Source organism: Notolepis coatsorum (assembly GCF_963971535.1).
Source record: "Notolepis coatsorum genome assembly, chromosome: 9".
Taxonomy (NCBI): Eukaryota; Metazoa; Chordata; class Actinopteri; order Aulopiformes; family Paralepididae; genus Notolepis; species Notolepis coatsorum.
Window position 1 is genome coordinate 143624645 of NC_140173.1, and position 23737 is coordinate 143648381.

At 43.6% G+C, this 23737-nt stretch overlaps 1 protein-coding gene across 1 annotated transcript in view; it reads right to left on the reverse strand.

The window, feature by feature from the left end:
- Window positions 1-1305: 1305 nt before the first annotated feature.
- Window positions 1306-23737, reverse strand: part of LOC311234791 (uncharacterized protein) — a gene marked incomplete at both ends in the record, with an annotated part of 38186 nt that continues 15754 nt past the window's right edge. Inside the window, 5 exons of the mRNA XM_084322035.1 lie at window positions 1306-1497; window positions 4117-4215; window positions 11888-12151; window positions 16369-16446; window positions 23066-23155. Coding sequence (XP_084178161.1) covers window positions 1306-1497; window positions 4117-4215; window positions 11888-12151; window positions 16369-16446; window positions 23066-23155 — 723 coding nt within the window. The remainder of the gene's footprint in view (window positions 1498-4116; window positions 4216-11887; window positions 12152-16368; window positions 16447-23065; window positions 23156-23737) is intronic.

Sequence of the window (23737 nt, forward strand, 5' to 3'; positions counted from 1 at the left end):
GTCCTTACGTTCAACCCTGATTGTTGTTCACTCCCGAGCACAGCGGTACGGAACCTGCTTTAGAGCTCAAATAAAGAAAAGGCACAATGAACAATGCTTTCACACACATTTATTGGAAAAAAAAGAAAAATAAGTAATTATTAGTATTTAAATATGTTGCCACATAAGAACAGTGTGAGAATGTGTCGTCGAATACCACAGAGAATCACAAGGCAGGCAGTTGGGTCTAAAGTTGCACATTCTAGCTTTAAAGCGGGATCAATAAGGACAGTTTCTCCGTTTTCTGATATATTTGTCTTTGTCGCATAAAGCTTGACTCTTTCTCTCCTTTATAAATATATCTCTGCTAAGTAAAGAAAGAAACAAATCAGATTCAAGCTGAAGAGTGCAGGCGTGGGGAGATGAGAAGCAGACCGGGTGATTTTAGGCATGTGGTATTTTTATCTCCACACACACACACACACACACACACGCACACGCACACGCACGCACACACACTACAGAAATAATGAGGGTGTCTCATAGTTGTGGGTGGTGATGCGAGATAACTGACACATCCATAACTCATATCATCGTTCAGAGGCTAATTACTTGAGCTCCACCACGTTTTAATTTTATTAACTAGATCGTAACTTGTTGTTGTGTCTCAGAGGGTGTTGTTTCACAGTGACCCCTGTAGGCGACACATACAGTACGGTTTGTTACCCGTGCTGTTCTTCTTCCACTCCCACTGAGGATTACACAAAAATAAAGTCTTCTGTTTTGTAGAAAATAAAGCCTCTCTTATTGGACTAGCTCATTCTTGTTAATGTTACCACACAATGTTAGCAGCTGTTGAAACTAGGCAGTGAAAAGAGAAAAGCTGAATTAAATCCATTCAAAATAGCTGTGGAATGGACAGTAAAATAAAACCATACACGTGTTGTTCAATTAGTTCTAGAAAAAGGCCTAATCTTTAAAATGGGAATATTGCTTCGACAGGTTTTGGTACAAAAACAAAGAGACCACGTCACTGATTTGTATCCGTTTGTATGCGTTTTGCCTGTATTTTATTGTTTTTATGCCTATTTTATTATTGTGTATACTTTATTTTCACGATTTCTTGACACACTTTTTTCTCACCTTTATATTCATCTGTTTTCTTTTTTAAATGTATCATTATGTATCGTGATGAACGGTAAGCCTCGACGTGGTTGAAAAACGAGGTCAAGTCGTTCTCTGTGTTTTCCTCAGAGTGTATATAGAGGTTTGAATGAATCGGTAGTCAATAATATCATCCGTCCCCTGCGGTCGCCCGCGTGCTGCTCAGGGCGGGTAGAAAGCGCCGTTGGAGCCGTCTGAGTGGATGTCGTCGTCGTCGCCATCCGGATCATTGAAGTCCTCGAACCCTTCTCCGTCAAACCCCTCTCCGTCATGCCCCTCTCCGCCATGCCCCGAGGTCAAGGGCTCCACGTCCTCATCAGAGGTAGAGGGGTGAGTGAGGATGATCCTGGGTATCTGTCGGGTGATTGACAAAAGGAATTGGAACAGGATTGTGGGGAATGAGAACAAAAACAAGCCAAACCGGATATTACCAGATTAGAATTTCAAAAATAAAAATAGGTTGCATTAGCCGATGATACAGTTGTTTACACAGTGGCTTCCTCTTTAACTCAGGCCATAGAGCTTCTACAGGATGCTTTTAATACACTGCAACACTCCTTGCTAAGGCTAAGACTGGTCCTTAATGCAAAAAAGACCAAGTACATGACCTTCTCTCGCTCTCGAGCTAATACAGCTGTCCCTCCGATTCTGACACTGGAAGGGACATGCCTTGACAAAGTAGCATCCTATAAATATCTGGGCATATGGATTGATGAAAAGATGGCCTTTGATGTTCATATTGGGAACCTACTGAGAAAACTTAGACCTAAACTGGGCTTTTTCTTCCGGTTAAAGAAATGTTTCCCGTCTGACGCCAGGAAGAGAATTGTGCAGAGTTCCTTTCTGCCTGTATTAGACTATGGCGATGTGATCTATATGCATGCTCCTTCCTCCCTGCTTAAAAAGCTGGATTCTGCGTACCATACTGCCATACGTTTTGTAACGGGTGCAGGCTCTCGCACCCACCACTGCACTCTGTACCAAAGAAGACAATCACACATGTTGATTTTTATCCTTAAGTCATTGCTAGGTAAGCTGCCCTTATATATCTCCAGACTTCTGTCCTTTTATACTTGCTTTTTTAATACCAGACGAGCAGCAAATGGGATGCTTTTAAATGTTCCTTTGATGCAGTCAGAGCTTGGTAAAGCTGCATTCTCCCACTATGCTCCCTTTTTATGGAATACGCTGCAAGTAAAACTTTGTCTACAGGCACTTCCTACTGTGAATGCTTTTAAAGGTATGCTACGATTAGCCCTTCATGAAACATGTAACTGTTTTACCTGACGCTATTGTTGATGTGATTATGCTCCTTGCCACTGCACAAATGGCCTTCTGTATTTATATTTGAATTGTATGTTTTTTATTTAATGCCCTGTTTTATGTTGAAACTTGCTGTGTGCCGTGTTGGTCAGGACTCCCTGGAAGAAGAGATCTTGTATCTCAATGGGACATTCCTGGATAAATAAAGGATATAAAATAAAATTAGAGGCGCTACAGATGAAAAATGTATGTAGAGTAATCCTTTTTGAAAGAGAATACACATCCACAGAGCTTTTAGAAAGGTGGAGGGAGGGGAGCGGTCAGGTGGCGTAACGGAGATTGCGTTCGTCACCAAACCCCGGAGCGGCTAGATTCGCCTGTTCGAATCCAGCTCACAGCTCCGGGGTTGTCACCAGCTTGGCTGGCCGTTCACACTAATACAATTGGCAGTATTAGAGGGTGGGAGAAGCTGGCGGGGTGGGTCCGGGTCGTTGTAAACAGCGACTCCTACAGTTCGGTCGGGGCGCCTGCTAAGGCTATAGGACTTGAGTGGGATAGTGTGATCCTTCCACACGCTACGCCCTCTCGATGAGAATCCGCGCTGCCAGGTGAAAAGAAGCGGTTGATTGGCTGGACGTGTGTCGGAGGAAGCACGTGATAGCCTCCACTCTCCCAGACCGACTGTGGGGGGTAAGTGCGCAGCGACCAGGAAGGGGATTGGGAATTGGCATAACGACTAACATTGGGATGGGAGAAAATCGGAGGAAAATGGAGGGGGAAAAAGATCAATAAAAAAATAAAAAAATAAAGGTGGAGGGAGGGGACGGGGGCACCAACGATCCTCTCAGCTGTTCTGACCGTGCGCTGCAGGGTCTTGCGGCAGGATGCTGTGCAACCAGCTGGTCAGGAGGCTCTCGATGGTGCCCCGGTAGAAGCTGAATGTTATCTATAGCACCTTTAATATTGATTGAAAACTTTATTTATTCTCAGAAAAGGAAATTGAGGTGTTACCATTGTGTACAATGTCGTCAAGATTACAAATACAAACGGAATATAGAATATGGTTCAGAAGGGAGGTTTGTGATCATGTTTTTTTATTTCTTTTATTAAAGATAAATTTTTTAGCGTTTATCGCTTTTTTTTGCTACTGGGCAGTCCAGTAGAGAGAGAGAGAGAGAGAGAGAGGAGGAACGGGAGACAGAGTGGGGGTAAGACATTCGGCAAATAACGACGGGTCCGGGAATCGAACCCGGGTCGGCCGTGCCGCGACTCAGCGTGTTATGTGGTTCGCCACTGGGGCGCCCTTGTGATCATGTTTTAAATAAAAAAGACTGTTACATACTGAGGTAGAGAGGTTTGTGATCATGTGATTATAGTGGGGTATTGATTGTAGTGTGAGTTGAAGATCATTCCAGAAGCTGGTGCATCAAAACAAAAGGCAGACTTACCAAGTTCAGACTGAAGTTGTGGGACCTTTAGTGTGAGCCAATCGTTTGAGCAAATATAGACCACATTCATCACTTTATAATTTTGTTTACATTCTGAATTTGAAAAGCCCCAATACGTTGTTTCTCCTCAAGGGTGCTGCAGAAATGACATCAGACGTGCTGAGACATTTGGAAAAGGCTCTTAGGAATTATTCAACGGGGTGTTAAGATCCGAGTTGGTGGAAAAACAAACTCCCGTTTGCTGGTAGAAAATATCGCTTACCGTCATGGTATTTCTCCCCGCTTGCACTGTATTGCTTTTGATTGACGCCTCTGGTTGCCGCTCAAACAAAGTACAATTGAGGTCACACTCCAAAACGGTCTGCACCTTGTGCACAGGACAGAGAAAAGGCCGGGATAGAACAAGAATGATACCGCCATTAATATGAATGGATGACGTGAATTCCGCTCAAGGAATTGTGGGAAAACATTGAGGGGATGCACCAATACAGACTGAAGAAGGCAGCTGAGCCGAAGCCCGACTATGTAGAATAAATATAGAAAGATTTCACTTAATCCGTGATATACCGTGCATAGTCTCTTGGGACCTAGTCTCGCAATGACAGACCTATCCCCATGTTTTAGTGCCGTCACTGTCGCCCCCATGTTACAGTAGATGTCGCTCATGTCCAGGGGTGTAAAAAGTACCCAGAAATTATACTTAAGTGACAGTATGGGTACCGTCTCAAAATCTTACTCAAGTAAAAGTATCTGGCTAAAAAAACACTTGAGTAAAAGTTAAAAAGTTTCTACTTTTAAATGTACTTAAGTACTAAAAAGTTAAAAGTTAAAACTTTTTTTCTGTCTATTCTTCTGATAGCAGGTGTTTAATCAAAGATCCCCGCTTTCTAGTCTTGCACAAGGACCAATCAGCATGGGTATGGGCGGGTTCATTCTCCATTGATGGGGATTTGATTGGCTGTTTTTAAATAAAGCGCGGCCGCAGGATTAATAACCTCAGCGTTAGTTCGGCCAGAGAAACAAATATACTAATTCAAATGGTTGGACCTGCGAGATTTGTACTTTGTACTCTGTAGGTTTGAATTTTAAATGTAAGGAGTAAAAAAGTATGTATTTTTCCCTCTGAAATGTAATTGAGTAAAGTACAAGTATACAAACCTAATAATACTCGAGTAAAGTACAAATCCCCAAAAACAGTACTTACTGTAAGTATTGTAACAAAGTACAATTACTCAAGTACTTTACACCCCTGCTCATGTCCCCGTCTCCCCCATGTTAGATGTCTCTCTCGTCCCCGTCTCCCCCATGTTAGATGTCTCTCACGTCCCCGTCTCCCCCATGTTAGATGTCTCTCTCACGTCCCCCGTCTCCCCCATGTTAGATGTCTCTCACGTCCCCGTCTCCCCCATGTTAGATGTCTCTCACGTCCCCGTCTCCCCCATGTTAGATGTCTCTCTCGTCCCCGTCTCCCCCATGTTAGATGTCTCTCACGTCCCCGTCTCCCCCATGTTAGATGTCTCTCACGTCCCCGTCTCCCCCATGTTAGATGTCTCTCTCACGTCCCCCGTCTCCCCCATGTTAGATGTCTCTCACGTCCCCGTCTCCCCCATGTTAGATGTCTCTCTCATGTCCCCGTCTCCCCCATGTTAGATGTCTCTCTCGTGTCCCCGTCTCCCCCATGTTAGATGTCTCTCTCGTGTCCCCGTCTCCCCCATGTTAGATGTCTCTCATGTCCCCGTCTCCCCCATGTTAGATGTCTCTCTCGTGTCCCCGTCTCCCCCATGTTAGATGTCTCTCGTGTCCCCGTCTCCCCCATGTTAGATGTCTCTCTCGTGTCCCCGTCTCCCCCATGTTAGATGTCTCTCACGTCCCCGTCTCCCCCATGTTAGATGTCTCTCATGTCCCCTGTCTCCCCCATGTTAGATGTCTCTCTCACGTCCCCGTCTCTCCCATGTTAGATGTCTCTCACGTCCCCCGTCTCTCCCATGTTAGATGTCTCTCACGTCCCCCGTCTCCCCCATGTTAGATGTCTCTCATGGAAGTTTTTTTTCGTGCGTTTGTTTTTTTGTGTTTTCGTTTTTTGTTCGTTCATTTTTTTGCGTTTTTTTTTGCGTCTTCGTTTTAGTTTGTTCGTTTTTTGCCTTTTTTTTTCTTTTTCGTTTTAGTTCGTAAAATTGTTTGTGTTCGTTTTTTTTGTTCTTTTTCGTTTTAGTTCGTAAAAAATGTTGCGTTAGTTTTTTTTAGCAGGAGAACAGAACTGTGTGGTCAGTAGTGTTGTCATGGTGCTGTGTGGTCAGTAGTGTTGTCATGGTGCTGTGTGGTCAGTAGTGTTGTCATGGTGCTGTGTGGTCAGTAGTGTTGTCATGGTGCTGTGTGGTCAGTAGTGTTGTCATGGTGCTGTGTGGTCAGTAGTGTTGTCATGGTGCTGTGTGGTCAGTAGTGTTGTCATGGTGCTGTGTGGTCAGTAGTGTTGTCATGGTGCTGTGTGGTCAGTAGTGTTGTCATGGTGCTGTGTGGTCAGTAGTTTCATTTTAGTTCGTTAGTTTTTTTTGCGTTTTTTTTGTTCTTTTTCGTTTTAGTTCGTTCTTTTTTTGCGTTTGTTTTTTTGCGCTTTCGTTTTAGTTCGTAAATTTTTTTTGCGTTTATTTTTTTGCGTTTTCGTTTTAGGTTGTTCTTTTTTTTGCGTTTGTTTTTTTGCGTTTTCGTTTTTAGTTCGTTAATTTTTTTGCGTTTTTATTTTTGCATTTTCCTCTCATGTCCCCGTCTCCCCCATGTTAGATGTCTCTCGTGTCCCCGTCTCCCCCATGTTAGATGTCTCTTGTGTCCCCGTCTCCCCCATGTTAGATGTCTCTCACGTCCCCCGTCTCTCCCATGTTAGATGTCTCTCACGTCCCCCGTCTCCCCCATGTTAGATGTCTCTCATGGAAGTTTTTTTTCGTGCGTTTGTTTTTTTGTGTTTTCGTTTTTTGTTCGTTCATTTTTTTGCGTTTTTTTTTGCGTCTTCGTTTTAGTTTGTTCGTTTTTTGCCTTTTTTTTTCTTTTTCGTTTTAGTTCGTAAAATTGTTTGTGTTCGTTTTTTTTGTTCTTTTTCGTTTTAGTTCGTAAAAAATGTTGCGTTAGTTTTTTTTAGCAGGAGAACAGAACTGTGTGGTCAGTAGTGTTGTCATGGTGCTGTGTGGTCAGTAGTGTTGTCATGGTGCTGTGTGGTCAGTAGTGTTGTCATGGTGCTGTGTGGTCAGTAGTGTTGTCATGGTGCTGTGTGGTCAGTAGTGTTGTCATGGTGCTGTGTGGTCAGTAGTGTTGTCATGGTGCTGTGTGGTCAGTAGTGTTGTCATGGTGCTGTGTGGTCAGTAGTGTTGTCATGGTGCTGTGTGGTCAGTAGTGTTGTCATGGTGCTGTGTGGTCAGTAGTTTCATTTTAGTTCGTTAGTTTTTTTTGCGTTTTTTTTGTTCTTTTTCGTTTTAGTTCGTTCTTTTTTTGCGTTTGTTTTTTTGCGCTTTCGTTTTAGTTCGTAAATTTTTTTTGCGTTTATTTTTTTGCGTTTTCGTTTTAGGTTGTTCTTTTTTTTGCGTTTGTTTTTTTGCGTTTTCGTTTTTAGTTCGTTAATTTTTTTGCGTTTTTATTTTTGCATTTTCCTCTCATGTCCCCGTCTCCCCCATGTTAGATGTCTCTCGTGTCCCCGTCTCCCCCATGTTAGATGTCTCTTGTGTCCCCGTCTCCCCCATGTTAGATGTCTCTCTCGTGTCCCCGTCTCCCCCATGTTAGATGTCTCTCGTGTCCCCGTCTCCCCCATGTTAGATGTCTCTCACGTCCCCTGTCTCCCCCATGTTAGATGTCTCTCATGTCCCCGTCTCCCCCATGTTAGATGTCTCTCTCATGTCCCCGTCTCCCCCATGTTAGATGTCTCTCACGTCCCCTGTCTCCCCCATGTTAGATGTCTCTCTCGTGTCCCCGTCTCCCCCATGTTAGATGTCTCTCTCGTGTCCCCGTCTCCCCCATGTTAGATGTCTCTCTCGTGTCCCCGTCTCCCCCATGTTAGATGTCTCTCACGTCCCCGTCTCCCCCATGTTAGATGTCTCTCACGTCCCCGTCTCTCCCATGTTAGATGTCTCTCACGTCCCCCGTCTCTCCCATGTTAGATGTCTCTCACGTCCCCCGTCTCCCCCATGTTAGATGTCTCTCATGGAAGTTTTTTTTCGTGCGTTTGTTTTTTTGTGTTTTCGTTTTTTGTTCGTACATTTTTTTGCGTTTTTTTTTGCGTCTTCGTTTTAGTTTGTTCGTTTTTTGCCTTTTTTTTTCTTTTTCGTTTTAGTTCGTAAAATTGTTTGTGTTCGTTTTTTTTGTTCTTTTTCGTTTTAGTTCGTAAAAAATGTTGCGTTAGTTTTTTTTAGCAGGAGAACAGAACTGTGTGGTCAGTAGTGTTGTCATGGTGCTGTGTGGTCAGTAGTGTTGTCATGGTGCTGTGTGGTCAGTAGTGTTGTCATGGTGCTGTGTGGTCAGTAGTGTTGTCATGGTGCTGTGTGGTCAGTAGTGTTGTCATGGTGCTGTGTGGTCAGTAGTGTTGTCATGGTGCTGTGTGGTCAGTAGTGTTGTCATGGTGCTGTGTGGTCAGTAGTGTTGTCATGGTGCTGTGTGGTCAGTAGTGTTGTCATGGTGCTGTGTGGTCAGTAGTTTCATTTTAGTTCGTTAGTTTTTTTTGCGTTTTTTTTGTTCTTTTTCGTTTTAGTTCGTTCTTTTTTTGCGTTTGTTTTTTTGCGCTTTCGTTTTAGTTCGTAAATTTTTTTTGCGTTTATTTTTTTGCGTTTTCGTTTTAGGTTGTTCTTTTTTTTGCGTTTGTTTTTTTGCGTTTTCGTTTTTAGTTCGTTAATTTTTTTGCGTTTTTATTTTTGCATTTTCCTCTCATGTCCCCGTCTCCCCCATGTTAGATGTCTCTCGTGTCCCCGTCTCCCCCATGTTAGATGTCTCTTGTGTCCCCGTCTCCCCCATGTTAGATGTCTCTCTCGTGTCCCCGTCTCCCCCATGTTAGATGTCTCTCGTGTCCCCGTCTCCCCCATGTTAGATGTCTCTCACGTCCCCTGTCTCCCCCATGTTAGATGTCTCTCATGTCCCCGTCTCCCCCATGTTAGATGTCTCTCTCATGTCCCCGTCTCCCCCATGTTAGATGTCTCTCACGTCCCCTGTCTCCCCCATGTTAGATGTCTCTCTCGTGTCCCCGTCTCCCCCATGTTAGATGTCTCTCTCGTGTCCCCGTCTCCCCCATGTTAGATGTCTCTCATGTCCCCGTGTCCCCCATGTTAGATGTCTCTCACGTCCCCGTCTCCCCCATGTTAGATGTCTCTCACGTCCCCGTCTCCCCCATGTTAGATGTCTCTCATGTCCCCGTCTCCCCCATGTTAGATGTCTCTCTCACGTCCCCGTCTCCCCCATGTTAGATGTCTCTCTCACGTCCCCGTCTCCCCCATGTTAGATGTCTCTCACGTCCCCCGTCTCCCCCATGTTAGATGTCTCTCATGGAAGTTTTTTTTCGTGCGTTTGTTTTTGTGTTTTCGTTTTTTGTTCGTTCATTTTTTTGCGTTTTTTTTTGCGTCTTCGTTTTAGTTTGTTCGTTTTTTGCCGTTTTTTTTTCTTTTTCGTTTTAGTTCGTAAAAAATTTGTGTTGTTTTTTTTTGTTCGTTTTAGGTTGTTCGTTTTTTTGCATTTTTTTTGCGTTTTCGTTTTAGTTTGTTCGTTTTTTTGCGTTTTTTTTGTTCTTTTTCGTTTTAGTTCGTAAAAATTTTTGCGTTAGTTTTTTTTAGCAGGAGAACAGAACTGTGTGGTCAGTAGTGTTGTCATGGTGCTGTGTGGTCAGTAGTGTTGTCATGGTGCTGTGTGGTCAGTAGTGTTGTCATGGTGCTGTGTGGTCAGTAGTGTTGTCATGGTGCTGTGTGGTCAGTAGTGTTGTCATGGTGCTGTGTGGTCAGTAGTGTTGTCATGGTGCTGTGTGGTCAGTAGTGTTGTCATGGTGCTGTGTGGTCAGTAGTTTCATTTTAGTTCGTTAGTTTTTTTTGCGTTTTTTTTGTTCTTTTTCGTTTTAGTTCGTTCTTCTTTTTGCGTTTGTTTTTTTGCGCTTTCGTTTTAGTTCGTAAATTTTTTTGCGTTTATTTTTTTGCGTTTTCGTTTTAGGTTGTTCTTTTTTTTGCGTTCGTTTTTTTGCGTTTTCATTTTTAGTTCGTTAATTTTTTTGCGTTTTTATTTTTGCATTTTACTTTTAGTTTGTCTCTCATGTCCCCGTCTCCCCCATGTTAGATGTCTCTCTCACGTCCCCGTCTCCCCCATGTTAGATGTCTCTCGTGTCCCTGTCTCCGCCATGTTAGATGTCTCTCTCATGTCCCCGTCTCCCCCATGTTAGATGTCTCTCACGTCCCCCGTCTCCCCCATGTTAGATGTCTCTCACGTCCCCGTCTCCCCCATGTTAGATGTCTCTCGTGTCCCCCGTCTCCCCCATGTTAGATGTCTCTCTCACGTCCCCGTCTCCCCCATGTTAGATGTCTCTCACGTCCCCGTCTCCCCCATGTTAGATGTCTCTCGTGTCCCCCGTCTCCCCCATGTTAGATGTCTCTCTCACGTCCCCGTCTCCCCCATGTTAGATGTCTCTCGTGTCCCCGTCTCCCCCATGTTAGATGTCTCTCATGTCCCTGTCTCCCCCATGTTAGATGTCTCTCGTGTCCCCTGTCTCCCCCATGTTAGATGTCTCTCGTGTCCCCTGTCTCCCCCATGTTAGATGTCTCTCATGGAGAAAAATAGATGATATCATTTTTGCCCACTGACGCCAAACTAATGGTCAAAGTCTGTGTCATTCAGTAAACGCGTATGAGTAGGTACTGGGTATATCAGTGAGTACTGGGTATATTAGTGAGGAGTATATCAGTGAGTAGTATATCAGTGAGTAGTATATCAGTGAGTACTGGGTATATCAGTGAGTACTGGGTATATCAGTGAGTACTGGGTATATCAGTGAGTACTGGGTATATCAGTGAGTACTGGGTATATCAGTGAGTACTGGGTATATCAGTGAGTACTTGGGGAGCGGTGCTTTGGGATTCAGTATCAGCAGTAGCCCCTTTCGTGACTGTGATGCATGCCAACGGGGTTTGGACGAGTGAATCCACAGTCACTTGCTAGTCCATAGCTAACCAACCTAGATTTACCATGAAGGACTGGTTCTGCCCGAACCGTTCGTTATATAAGTATCACAGAGAAATGTCAAAGGTACTCGCAGTTGCACGAGGGTTTCGGACAGAGATACGTGATGGTTTGAAAGCTCGCCGTTGCTAATAAACATTAAAAAAAAATTATAAACTGGTCAACACTGCTCAAACCGCCTTTATTTCCGTATTTGGCTGCCTGGTGCACCTGCGCTGTGATCACAGCGCATGCGCATCATGCACCCAACGCCGGAAATAATGCAGTGTTGACCAGTTTATAAAAAATATTTTAAATGTTTATTAGCAACGCCGAGCTTTCAAACCATCACGTATCTCTGTCCGAAACCCTCGTGCAACTGCGAGTACCTTTGACATTTCTCTGTGACACTTGTATAACGAACGGTTCGGGGCAGAACCAGTTCTTCATGGTAAATCTAGGTTGGTTAGCTATGGACTAGCAAGTGACTGTGGATTCACTCGTCCAAACCCCGTTGGCGTGCATCACAGTCACGAAAGGGGCTATATCTAGGGTGACCAGGTGTCCCCCTTTTGGTTGTACTGTCCCACCATTTGACCGAACGTCCCACATATTGAGAGGATGTCCCTCTTTTTGAAGCAAAAAAAAAACATTGGTCTCGGTGAAGACCATGTTATTCTAATAAAAACAATTACATTATCTATCTGTCCCACTTTGTCCCACCAAAATCTTACTGTTGTCCTGCTTTTGGACTTTTTGCATCTGGTCACCCTAGCTATATCAGCGGCGGGAAAAGTATTGGTGCATTTCTGACAATGTCAAATCTTGGTTTTGGTTTTTGCTCTTCTGACTAGAGCGCACCGCCCGCTCACCGCTCCGTTGCCGTTGCAGATCACCGCCTCGATCTTCCTGGACAGGCACTCTGCGGTGGTGGTCTCCGCCGACAACCGCTCGGCTCTCTGGCACCCGGCGTGCGTCGTCCCGCCGGTGAGGGGGTTGTTCCCGCCGTGACCCCCGGCCTCCCTCGGTGGCGGCATCCTGTCCCGGAGCACTTTCATCTGGACGCAACTCACGGCGTTCCTGAGGGCTCCGACGGCGTCGTGGTGGGTCACCCCCTGCATGTCGACGCCGTTGACCTGGATGGACCGGGGTCAAACGATCAGGACCGTCGGTGAAAGTAGGGGGCAGAGGTCGGCAGGGAGGTAATTGATGCAAGGCCACACACACACACACACACACACACACCATGGAGCCCCTGAAAATAGCATGTCTATTTTAGAGCACAGACACCAGAATAGAGTTGTGCAACATGTTTCCCTCTGAGCCTCAGACCTGGTGGCCAATGTTTCCTTTTCTCCTTTTCTTTATGTATTGAGACAGTAAGCTGAGAGGGAGACAGGAGAGAAGGTTCTTTATCGAGACAGTAGGACGAGAGGGAGACAGAGGAGAGAAGGTTCTTTATTGAGACAGTAAAGGCTGAGAGGGAGACAGAGGAGGGAAGGTTCTTTATTGAGACAGTAGGAAGGCTGAGAGGGAGACAGAGGAGAGAAGGTTCTTTATTGAGACAGTAAAGGCTGAGAGGGAGACAGAGGAGAGAAGGTTCTTTATTGAGACAGTAGGAAGGCTGAGAGGGAGACATAATCGGAGGAGACAGAGGAGAGAAGGTTCTTTATTGAGACAGTAGGAAGGCTGAGAGGGAGACATAATCGGAGGAGACAGAGGAGAGAAGGTTCTTTATTGAGACAGTAAAGGCTGAGAGGGAGACAGGAGAGAAGGTTCTTTATTGAGACAGTAGGCTGAGAGGGAGACAGAGGAGAGAAGGTTCTTTATTGAGACAGTAAAGGCTGAGAGGGAGACAGGAGAGAAGGTTCTTTATTGAGACAGTAGGCTGAGAGGGAGACACAGGAGAGAAGGTTCTTTATCGAGACAGTAGGCCGAGAGGGAGACAGGAGAGAAGGTTCTTTATTGAGACAATAGGCCGAGAGGCAGACAGAGGAGAGAAGGTTCTTTATTGAGACAGAGGAGAGGTTCTTTATTGAGACAGTAGGCCAAGAGGGAGACAGGGGAGAGAAGGTTCTTTATTGAGACAGTAAGCTGAGAGGGAGACAGGGGAGAGAAGGTTCTTTATTGAGACAGTAAAGGCTGAGAGGGAGACAGAGGAGAGAAGGTTCTTTATTGAGACAGTAAAGGCTGAGAGGGAGACAGAGGAGAGAAGGTTCTTTATTGAGACAGTAAAGGCTGAGAGGGAGACAGAGGAGAGAAGGTTCTTTATTGACAGTAGGCCGAGAGGGAGACAGAGGAGAGAAGGTTCTTTATTGAGACAGTAGGCCAAGAGGGAGACAGAGGAGAGAAGGTTCTTTATTGAGACAGTAAGCTGAGAGGGAAACAGAGAGAAGGTTCTTTATCGAGACAGTAGGCTGAGAGGGAAACAGAGGAGAGAAGGTTCTTTATCGAGACAGTAAGCTGAGAGGGAGACAGAGAGAAGGTTCTTTATTGACAGTAGGCCGAGAGGGAGACAGAGGAGAGAAGGTTCTTTATCGAGACAGTAAGCCGAGAGGGAGACAGAGGAGAGAAGGTTCTTTATTGAGACAGTAAGCTGAGAGGGAGACAGGAGAGAAGGTTCTTTATCGAGACAGTAAAGGCTGAGAGGGAAACAGAGAGAAGGTTCTTTATCGAGACAGAGGAGAGAAGGTTCTTTATTGAGACAGTAAAGGCTGAGAGGGAGACAGAGGAGAGAAGGTTCTTTATCGAGACAGTAGGCCGAGAGGGAGACCGAGGAGAGAAGGTTCTTTATCGAGACAGTAAGCTGAGAGGGAGACAGGAGAAGGTTCTTTATTGAGACAGTAAGCTGAGAGAAAGACAGAGGAGAGAAGGTTCTTTATTGAGACAGTAAGCTGAGAGGGAGACAGAGGAGAGAAGGTTCTTTATTGAGACAGTAAGCTGAGAGGGAGACAGAGGAGAGAAGGTTCTTTATCGAGACAGTAGGCCGAGAGGGAGACAGGAGAGAAGGTTCTTTATCGAGACAGTAAGCTGAGAGGGAGACAGAGGAGAGAAGGTTTTTTATTGAGACAGTAAAGGCTGAGAGGGAGACAGGAGAGAAGGTTCTTTATTGAGACATTGGCCGAGAGGGAGAAAGGAGAGAAGGTTCTTTATTGAGACAGTAGGCTGAGAGGGAGACAGGAGAGAAGGTTCTTTATTGAGACAGTAAAGGCTGAGAGGGAGACAGAGGAGAGAAGGTTCTTTATTGAGACAGTAAAGGCTGAGAGGGAGACAGGAGAGAAGGTTCTTTATTGAGACAGTAAAGGCTGAGAGGGAGACAGAGGAGAGAAGGTTCTTTATTGAGACAGTAGGCTGAGAGGGAGACAGGAGAGAAGGTTCTTTATCGAGACAGTAAAGGCTGAGAGGGAGACAGAGGAGAGAAGGTTCTTTATTGAGACAGTAAGCTGAGAGAGAGACAGGAGAGAAGGTTCTTTATTGAGACAGTAGGCCGAGAGGGAGACAGGAGAGAAGGTTCTTTATCGAGACAGTAGGAAGGCTGAGAGGGAGACAGGAGAGAAGGTTCTTTATTGAGACAGTAAAGGCTGAGAGGGAGACAGAGTAAAGGAGACACAGGAGAGAAGGTTCTTTATTGAGACAGTAGGAAGGCTGAGAGGGAGACATAATCGGAGGAGACACAGGAGAGAAGGTTCTTTATTGAGACAGTAAAGGCTGAGAGGGAGACAGAGTAAAGGAGACACAGGAGAGAAGGTTCTTTATTGAGACAGTAAAGGCTGAGAGGGAGACAGAGTAAAGGAGACACAGGAGAGAAGGTTCTTTATTGAGACAGTAGGCCGAGAGGCAGACAGAGGAGAGAAGGTTCTTTATCAAGACAGTAGACTGAGAGGGAGACAGGAGAAAAGGTTCTTTATTGGGACAGTAAAGGCTGAGAGGGAGACAGAGTAAAGGAGACACAGGAGAGAAGGTTCTTTATTGAGACAGTAGGAAGGCTGAGAGGGAGACATAATCGGAGGAGACAGAGGAGAGAAGGTTCTTTATCGAGACAGGAGGACGGTTGAGAGGGAGACAGGAGAGAAGGTTCTTTATCGAAACAGGAGGATGGTTGAGAGGGAGACACAGGAGAGAAGGTTTGGGTAGTGGATCTGATCTCGTATCAGCATGTAATGGTAAATGGACTGCATTTATATAACTCTTTTATCCAAACGTTACAACGTATGCCTCACATTCACCCATTCACTCGAACATTCACACACCGATGGCGGAGGCAACCATGCAAGTTAGGGGTTAAGTGTCTTGCTCAAGGACAGGAGTCTTTAAAGAAACACTTCACCAAAGAAAAGCAAAACAATGATGATTTATTTAGCATGCTTATCCAAAAACTTCTTGTACAAATGAATTTGCTTTGCAAAATATTGAGATATAATGAGTTTGGATTTGGCCTCATTGTCCAAGAATGCTGAATCCTTGTGTTAATTACAGATGAATAAAATTATGTAGATGAAAACACAACATAGGCTAAAGCTTTACAGAGCAATAATATTGGTCAAATTAAGTTTAGTTAATTTTTATTTTTTTAATTGTCAAAACAGTGAATATGGCTTTATAATAGGGCTTTGTAATATAGTTTAGACGTATTATGAGTGAAATCCTCCTTTAACCACTACTTTAACCACCTCTGAACATTCTCTATTCTTTCTGCCACTGCCATTTAAATAACAGTTGCTACAGATGTGTTTACATCAGTTAAGTCTCTTGCCAGTAAAGATACTGCAGGTAGAGTAGCTTCTGCTAGTCTTCAGATGCCCTCCTGTGGTCATAGGTGGAACTGCAACGGCTACTATAGTACCTGTGTGTTTGAAAAATGGTCACCACACAGCTTAAATACATTTGATTCTGTATCTTAGATTGGATATAAAAAAAAACAGTCAGTGTAAAGCAGGGTTAGGATCAATTCACTTTCAATTCAATCAATTCAAAATGTAAACATACTGTGAATTGCTGTTTAATTGCGGTTTACTTGCCGATGATGGAACATTTCATTGTAATTTACTTGTCAAGGGGCTGGATAATAACTCGTCATGCCAAACAATTCGCAGTATTTGAATTTCAAAGAAAATACACTTCCTGAATTGAAAGTGAATTGATCCCAATCCTGGTTTAAAAAGGGAAACACCACTCAATTCAAGCATTCATATTATGAAAAGTTAGTCTGGAGCTGCTCAGGATTTGACATCTTGATGACATCACAGGTTTGAGCGTTACTTGTGTTATTTAAAAAAAAATATATATATATTTTTTTAAATGATGAGAACAATAGGGTCTGAAAATGTGAACGTGATAAAGAACTCTGTCTGACCTCCAGCACCCTGTCTCCTACATGGACCCCAGCCCTCTCTGAAGGTCCTCCTTTAGACACCCGGGAGATGAAGATGCCCTGAGAGGAAACATACATACACCAGTATGACATAACAGTACACCAGTATGACATAACAGTACACCATTATGACATAACAGTACACCATTATGACATAACAGTACACCATTATGACATAACAGTACACCAGTATGACATAACAGTACACCAGTATGACATAACAGTACACCAGTATGACATAACAGTACACCAGTATGACATAACAGTACACCATTATGACATAACAGTACACCATTATGACATAACAGTACACCAGTATGACATAACAGTACACCATTATGACATAACAGTACACCAGTATGACATAACAGTACACCAGTATGACATAACAGTACACCATTATGACATAACAGTACACCATTATGACATAACAGTACACCAGTATGAGTACACCAGTATGACATAACAGTACACCAGTATGACATATAACAGTACACCAGTATGACATAACAGTACACCAGTATGACATAACAGTACACCATTATGACATACCAGTACACCATTATGACATAACAGTACACCAGTATGAGTACACCAGTATGACATAACAGTACACCAGTATGACATAACAGTACACCAGTATGACATAACAGTACACCAGTATGACATAACAGTACACCAGTATGACATAACAGTACACCAGTATGATATAACAGTACATCATTATGACATAACAGTACACCAGTATGACATAACAGTACACCAGTATGACATAACAGTACACCAGTATGACATAACAGTACACCAGTATGACATAACAGTACACCATTATGATATAACAGTACATCATTATGACATAACAGTACACCAGTATGACATAACAGTACACCAGTATGACATAACAGTACACCATTATGATATAACAGTACATCATTATGACATAACAGTACACCAGTATGACATAACAGTACACCAGTATGACATAACAGTACACCAGTATGACATAACAGTACACCAGTATGAGTACACCAGTATGACATAACAGTACACCAGTATGACATAACAGTACACCAGTATGACATAACAGTACACCAGTATGACATAACAGTACACCATTATGATATAACAGTACATCATTATGACATAACAGTACACCAGTATGACATAACAGTACACCAGTATGACATAACAGTACACCAGTATGACATAACAGTACACCAGTATGACATAACAGTACACCATTATGACATAACAGTACACCAGTATGATATAACAGTACACCAGTATGAGTACACCAGTATGAGTACACCAGTATGACATAACAGTACACCAGTATGACATAACAGTACACCATTATGACATAACAGTACACCATTATGACATACATTATGATATAACAGTACACCAGTATGACATAACAGTACACCATTATGACATAACAGTACACCAGTATGACATAACAGTACACCATTATGACATAACAGTACACCAGTATGACATAACAGTACACCATTATGACATAACAGTACACCATTATGACATAACAGTACACCAGTATGATATAACAGTACACCAGTATAATACCTGCAGGGGGGGGGACGATTTGCCCACCAGCACGTTGGCGACCTCTAGTGGCTCGGTGTGCATATTTTTTTAATACAATATATATATATAGAAATAAAGCCCCATTTGTTGCCTGTCGATAGCCCTTACAGGTGACACAATCCGTTCAGCGGTTCTTGAGTTACATGCCGATATTTGAGGCTTGCGCAAAGTACACGATATTGCGCAAATACTACTCCCGACTCTTGGGGCTCTAGTTCCGTCAATCATTTGGCGATCTTGAAAATGATTGGACAGGGTTGTAGCCAACCCTTTCCAATGATATCCCGCCTGGAGATGTACGAATCAGGGATCTAGGTGAAAAACTCACAAGCGAAAACAGGAAGAGAAAAACCGCAGAATGAATTGAAGTATATGAGAAAACTGAGATTTTCTTTTGTACACAGTTGACCAAAATCACTCCTAATCACTCATTTCTGAACGGATCCTTATGAAATTTGGACATGTACTACATAAGACTTCAGGCTATCGATCTCTACTACAGAAAAACTTGAGTAACAAGTTTTTCTACAACTCAAGTTCAGACCTATGTTACTCTATTTCATTAGCACTAAAAGTGATCTTTCTTTATTGTATCAGGCAGCAGAAGTTTATTTTCAGCCAAGTATGGTGGTAAGGTAACTATTAGGATATATATGGTATGGATTACTTACTGTTATAACTTATTACTATCTGTGGTAGCTCTAGTCTCCACCTACACAAATTGTTTTTGTGCTGTCCATTGAGCATGCACCTTCACGTGGTAGGCACATTAACTGTAGGTCAAACTCTGCAAACAAACAAGCACACCATTGATTTAATTGTCATATAAATCACATACAAAAATCTAACTATTACTCCTCTCTGAAGATGAATATAAAAAGGGTGATCTATTAACTGTGTAAACTTTATGGTGACCTTATTCATCATTGATATTTGAATACTTAGGGGTCCACAAAGACGACTTCAAACTTGAAATGGTAACAACCGATGAGGTACTCAAAAAATTGAGCGCCCTCCAACCTAACAAGGCCACTGGCCATGACAACATCCCCTCCAAATTCCTCAGAGACGCAGCAGCCGCCATCACCCCAGTCATCACACACATAATAAACCTCTCTATAAAACAGGGGCACGTCCCCAAGGACTTCAAAATTGCGAGAGTGACCCCTCTACACAAAAAGGGCAGCAAATTAGACCCAGGCAACTACCGCCCTGTTTCTATTCTTACCTCCATCTCGAAAGTCACGGAGAAAATAGTCTATGAACAGGTCGAAAAGTACTTGGCGGAAAAAAATCTAATCTACGAATTCCAATCTGGCTTCAGAACGTCCCACTCCACTGACACATGCCTCCTCTATTTGAACGACCACATCAAACAAGAGGTGGACGCGGGCAAATACTGCGGCATGGTCATGCTGGACCTACAAAAGGCCTTCGACACTGTCAATCACTCCATTCTAATGGACAAGCTAAAAGCAATTGGTTTTGATAGCTTATCAGTGAGCTGGATGCAATCCTACCTGGAGGGGAGAGAACAGATGGTAGAGGTAAACGGTACTCTATCCCCCCCCCTCACAGTGAGCTGTGGTGTTCCACAAGGAAGCATACTAGGACCGCTACTCTTCCTAATTTATGCAAATGACATGTCGTCAGCCTGTGACTGCAACTTGTTCCTGTTTGCGGACGACTCAGCCCTGCTGGTCTCTGACAAGAACAAATTGCAGGTTGAAAAAACCCTCAGCACGGAACTAGGCAAAATCTGCATATGGCTCGCTGATAACAAACTATCATTACACATGGGCAAAACAGAGTCCATTCTCTTCGGTTCAAATAACAAACTCAGCAAGACCGACGGATTCTCAGTTACAGTGGGTGACAATATTGTCACAAGGAAAGACGAAATTACCTACCTGGGTTCCATCCTAGAGGCAAATCTTTCCTGTGACAAAATGGCATCCAATGTAATAAAAAAAGTCAACCAACGAACTAGATTCTTGTACCGGATCTCCTCTCTGGTAAACAAGAATACCCTGAAGACTCTGGCAGGAGCACTCATTCAAGGGTACTATGACTATGCGTGCACCTCATGGTACCAAAGCACCTCAAAGGCGCTTAAAACAAAATTACAAACATCACAAAACAAACTGGTCAGACTACTACTTGACCTGAACCCCAGAACCCACCTCACCCCTGCCCACTTTGCCAACCTAGGATGGCTTAGAGTAGACGACAGAGTACAGCAACTTGCAATGGGCCTGGTCTACAAGATACACTATACGACCGGGGTGCCCATGTACATGTCAAAATACTTCCCAAAGGTCAGTGAATACCACAACCACTACACCAGAGGAAGCTCAACAAATCATGTTAAACCCAGATTCGGCTCAAACAAGGGACTAAACACGTTTCGCAATTATGCCACAACAATGTGGAACGCCCTACCCAAAGCTGTAAAGGAATGTGAATCCCTGCCCACATTCAAAACCGCTCTTAAAGAGCACCTACGGGAGGCTGCAATTCGAAACTGGCCATCGTAAATGCCCAAAACCCCCACCACCTCCTAATAGACAGTCTCCTCACGACCGCATGTATATATTCCCTCCCCGCCGTATGTATATTTCCCTCCCACCCACCCACCCCCTCCTAATGTACAGTCCCCTCCCCATCATATGTATATACTCTGTCAGGATCTAGGGGTAACAGTACTGTATATTTGAATACCGTTATGTCACAAATGTATCAGTACTAAATACCTATATGTCCCTATGCCATAAATGTCATGTATGTTGTGTATGTCATAAATGTCTATATGAATTGAAAATGGGGGACCCTGATGGAAACAAGACAAACGTCTTTCTCAGGTCTGCATCCCCTTAACAATTGTGTGTATTGAGCCGTACTGTATTGTACCCATTCTGCAATCTGTTAAATAAAGTTTTCATTCATTCATTCATTCATTCATTCATTCATTCATTCATTCATTCATTCATTCATTCATTCAACTGGGTAGTTAGTATCAAATGAAATAAGATGGAACAGCTCCATGCATTAATTGAATAAACAACTACTTGCTCATTACCAGTATGGTATTGTTTAAATTGTACAGCTTTTTGCACATCTTTGTCAGGGAATTCCAACAATTCTGGACCTGAATGTACCAGTTAATTGTAATCATCTCTCTCTCTCCTTATGTCTAGTCAAGCCAAGTTGTGGAGGAGAGAGACAGGGATGAACAGGCTATAGACCACTTTGCCCATCCTGAGCCTGCTGTTTTTACATCACCACCCAAAACAAGATTCAGCCAAGAGCGAGTGAGTACACTGGTCCACTTGCACTGGTACACTTGTCCATGGCACTTACTATCCAGCTTTGTAGTGGTTTGGGGGAATAGTACAGTAGGTACGCATATTTAAGGCGACCGCAATAATGGTGTACTGGTGGGTGGTGTCCGACCGATTGTGGTGGGCCGGTCTGGGCTAAAAATGCCAGGGCCGATTTTTTTGTCCCAAGCCAGCTCTGGCGCTACCTGATATGAGAAACTATTATTGGGCAGCCAATATTCACAAGGACTTTATGGATCCAAGAACCGACACCGAGTTGGTGTGAATTTGAAGCTAGATGTTGTCCTTCTACCTCACTTTTGGCTCTGCTCTCATCTGAATTGCCAATCCGGCTTTTTACCAAATGTTCAAGTAACCCAATTGTTGTGTCTAGTCTACTTTGAGAACATGGCTTCAATGCAGGCGTGCCTTTGGACTCCTGGGGTTCTCCAGCCACAGCCCCCTTCGCAAAACAATCACCTCTTTTCCCTGGCAAAGGTCAGGCCTCGTTAGATTGAGGGACCTTTACATTAATAAGGATTTCTGTAGTTTTAGTGATCTGTGTGAGAAAGGTGTCCCCCCGAGATCCCATCTATTCCGATACAGGTTCGGAACTGGGTTAAACAACATAATGCCTTCGGCGATTCTTAGTAATCCCAGGAAAAGACGCGATAATAGCGCTTTTTTGTGGAATCCACTAAACACGTTGTAATTTTTCGCCCGATTATCTAATCATCCTGAAATCAACGCTAGATTATCGTTATTGTCTTTTCTCATGCAAGAATGAAATGGGCCCTGGAGCCAACCGTAAAAAGCACAACACAGTCCACACAGACCGCTTCAATAATCGCGGGAGAAAAATATCAGATCAACGCAAGATTTGATATATAGTGTTCTTACCTTGTCTCTGATGTAATGCAAAAAAAAGAATCCAATTATCTGATCGCCATTTGAAGTACTGGGCGCGAAGGTCTGTGCCACGTTCTCCAGCATTGCATATGGAGGGGGGGGGGGGGGGGGCAGCCTCGCAGATGTATCGTTGTAACAGGTTTTACCTCGGCGGAGTATTTAAACCCCGCCCGCACGGCTCAGCTCGGCCCAGATAACAAACCACAGCGTTTCTAATGTAGTGCAGTTGCTGCCACAATGCGTTAGGGGGCGGTATTGACCGTCTGCAATCGCAGACACACTCAGAACAGTATGCACAAGGTGCCTCTATGAATTATGAATGGCAATAGCGAATAAAAGGAATAACGAGTTAAACACGTATATATACACGTGATTGGCAGTCAAGCGCTGGCTCCCAATCGCGTATATATATGGTTGGCCCCGGATCTGTTAATATTAGGGATGCTCGATATTGGCTTTTTTACCGATACCGATATACCGATATTGTCCAACTCTTAATTTCCGATACCGATATCAACCGATACCAATATATGCAGGGTTTCCCCCCCCCCAAAAAATGGAATAATTTATTACATATCTCTTGTTGTGGAATTAACACAACATTATGCATACTTTTGACAATAAATAAAATCAGAATTTGTTCTTACTTGCTTGCCTGGGTAGATAAAGGTTATAGAAATGTAAAAAAAATAATAATAATAATTTGAAAACCCGATACCGATATTTTCCGATATCACATTTTAATGCCGATATCGGCCGATAATATCGGACATCCCTAGTTAATATGTATTGTTTTTCCTTGTACCTCGATAACGAATAAATACATGTATAAAATAACCTCCCACCTCGTCGTGCTCTTTGTACGGTAAAGAACCCTTCCCGCCTGCGATGCTGATCCCCAAACTGCCCCTCGGGCCGGACACTTTGATCTGTAGCTGAGGGGGAAGAAATCGGAGTTACACAGAGTAATAATAACCTGCCCTGTTCACCTGTAACCACAGCCCCATTATATAGCAGCTCGCTCTTGCTAGTTCAGAATTAACTATTTTCTACAAATATTGACATGCCACGCCCTACCTGCAGTATGTGCAAAAGTAGAAATAAATGGTTTCATTCGACTACACATGCTGTACATCCATTTTGAAATAAAACTGCCATTTTGAAATTCAAATATATGTGATCCCATATTCATAACGTTGTTTTATAAAGGCACATCTTAATAGCTTACTGTATACAGAATTGCCTTGTCTCTCCACTAGCCAGGGTTTAGCCATGCTGTGGCCTGCTGTGTGGCACAGTGAGCGTCTCCATTTTCTTTAGAACCTTGACAAACTGAGACAGCCCTCTTTCACAACCTGGGTGCTTGTATGCTTTCTACAACGCAGTTCGGCGATTTGCGAATCCGATTGGCCAGGTCATTTCTGGTCATGTGACATGTACGCCCAATCGTGGGACCGCAAGTGTCTACACTGGTTAAGCTTAGGCGCTCGTTCGAAGTTGGTTAAGGTTAGAGTTTG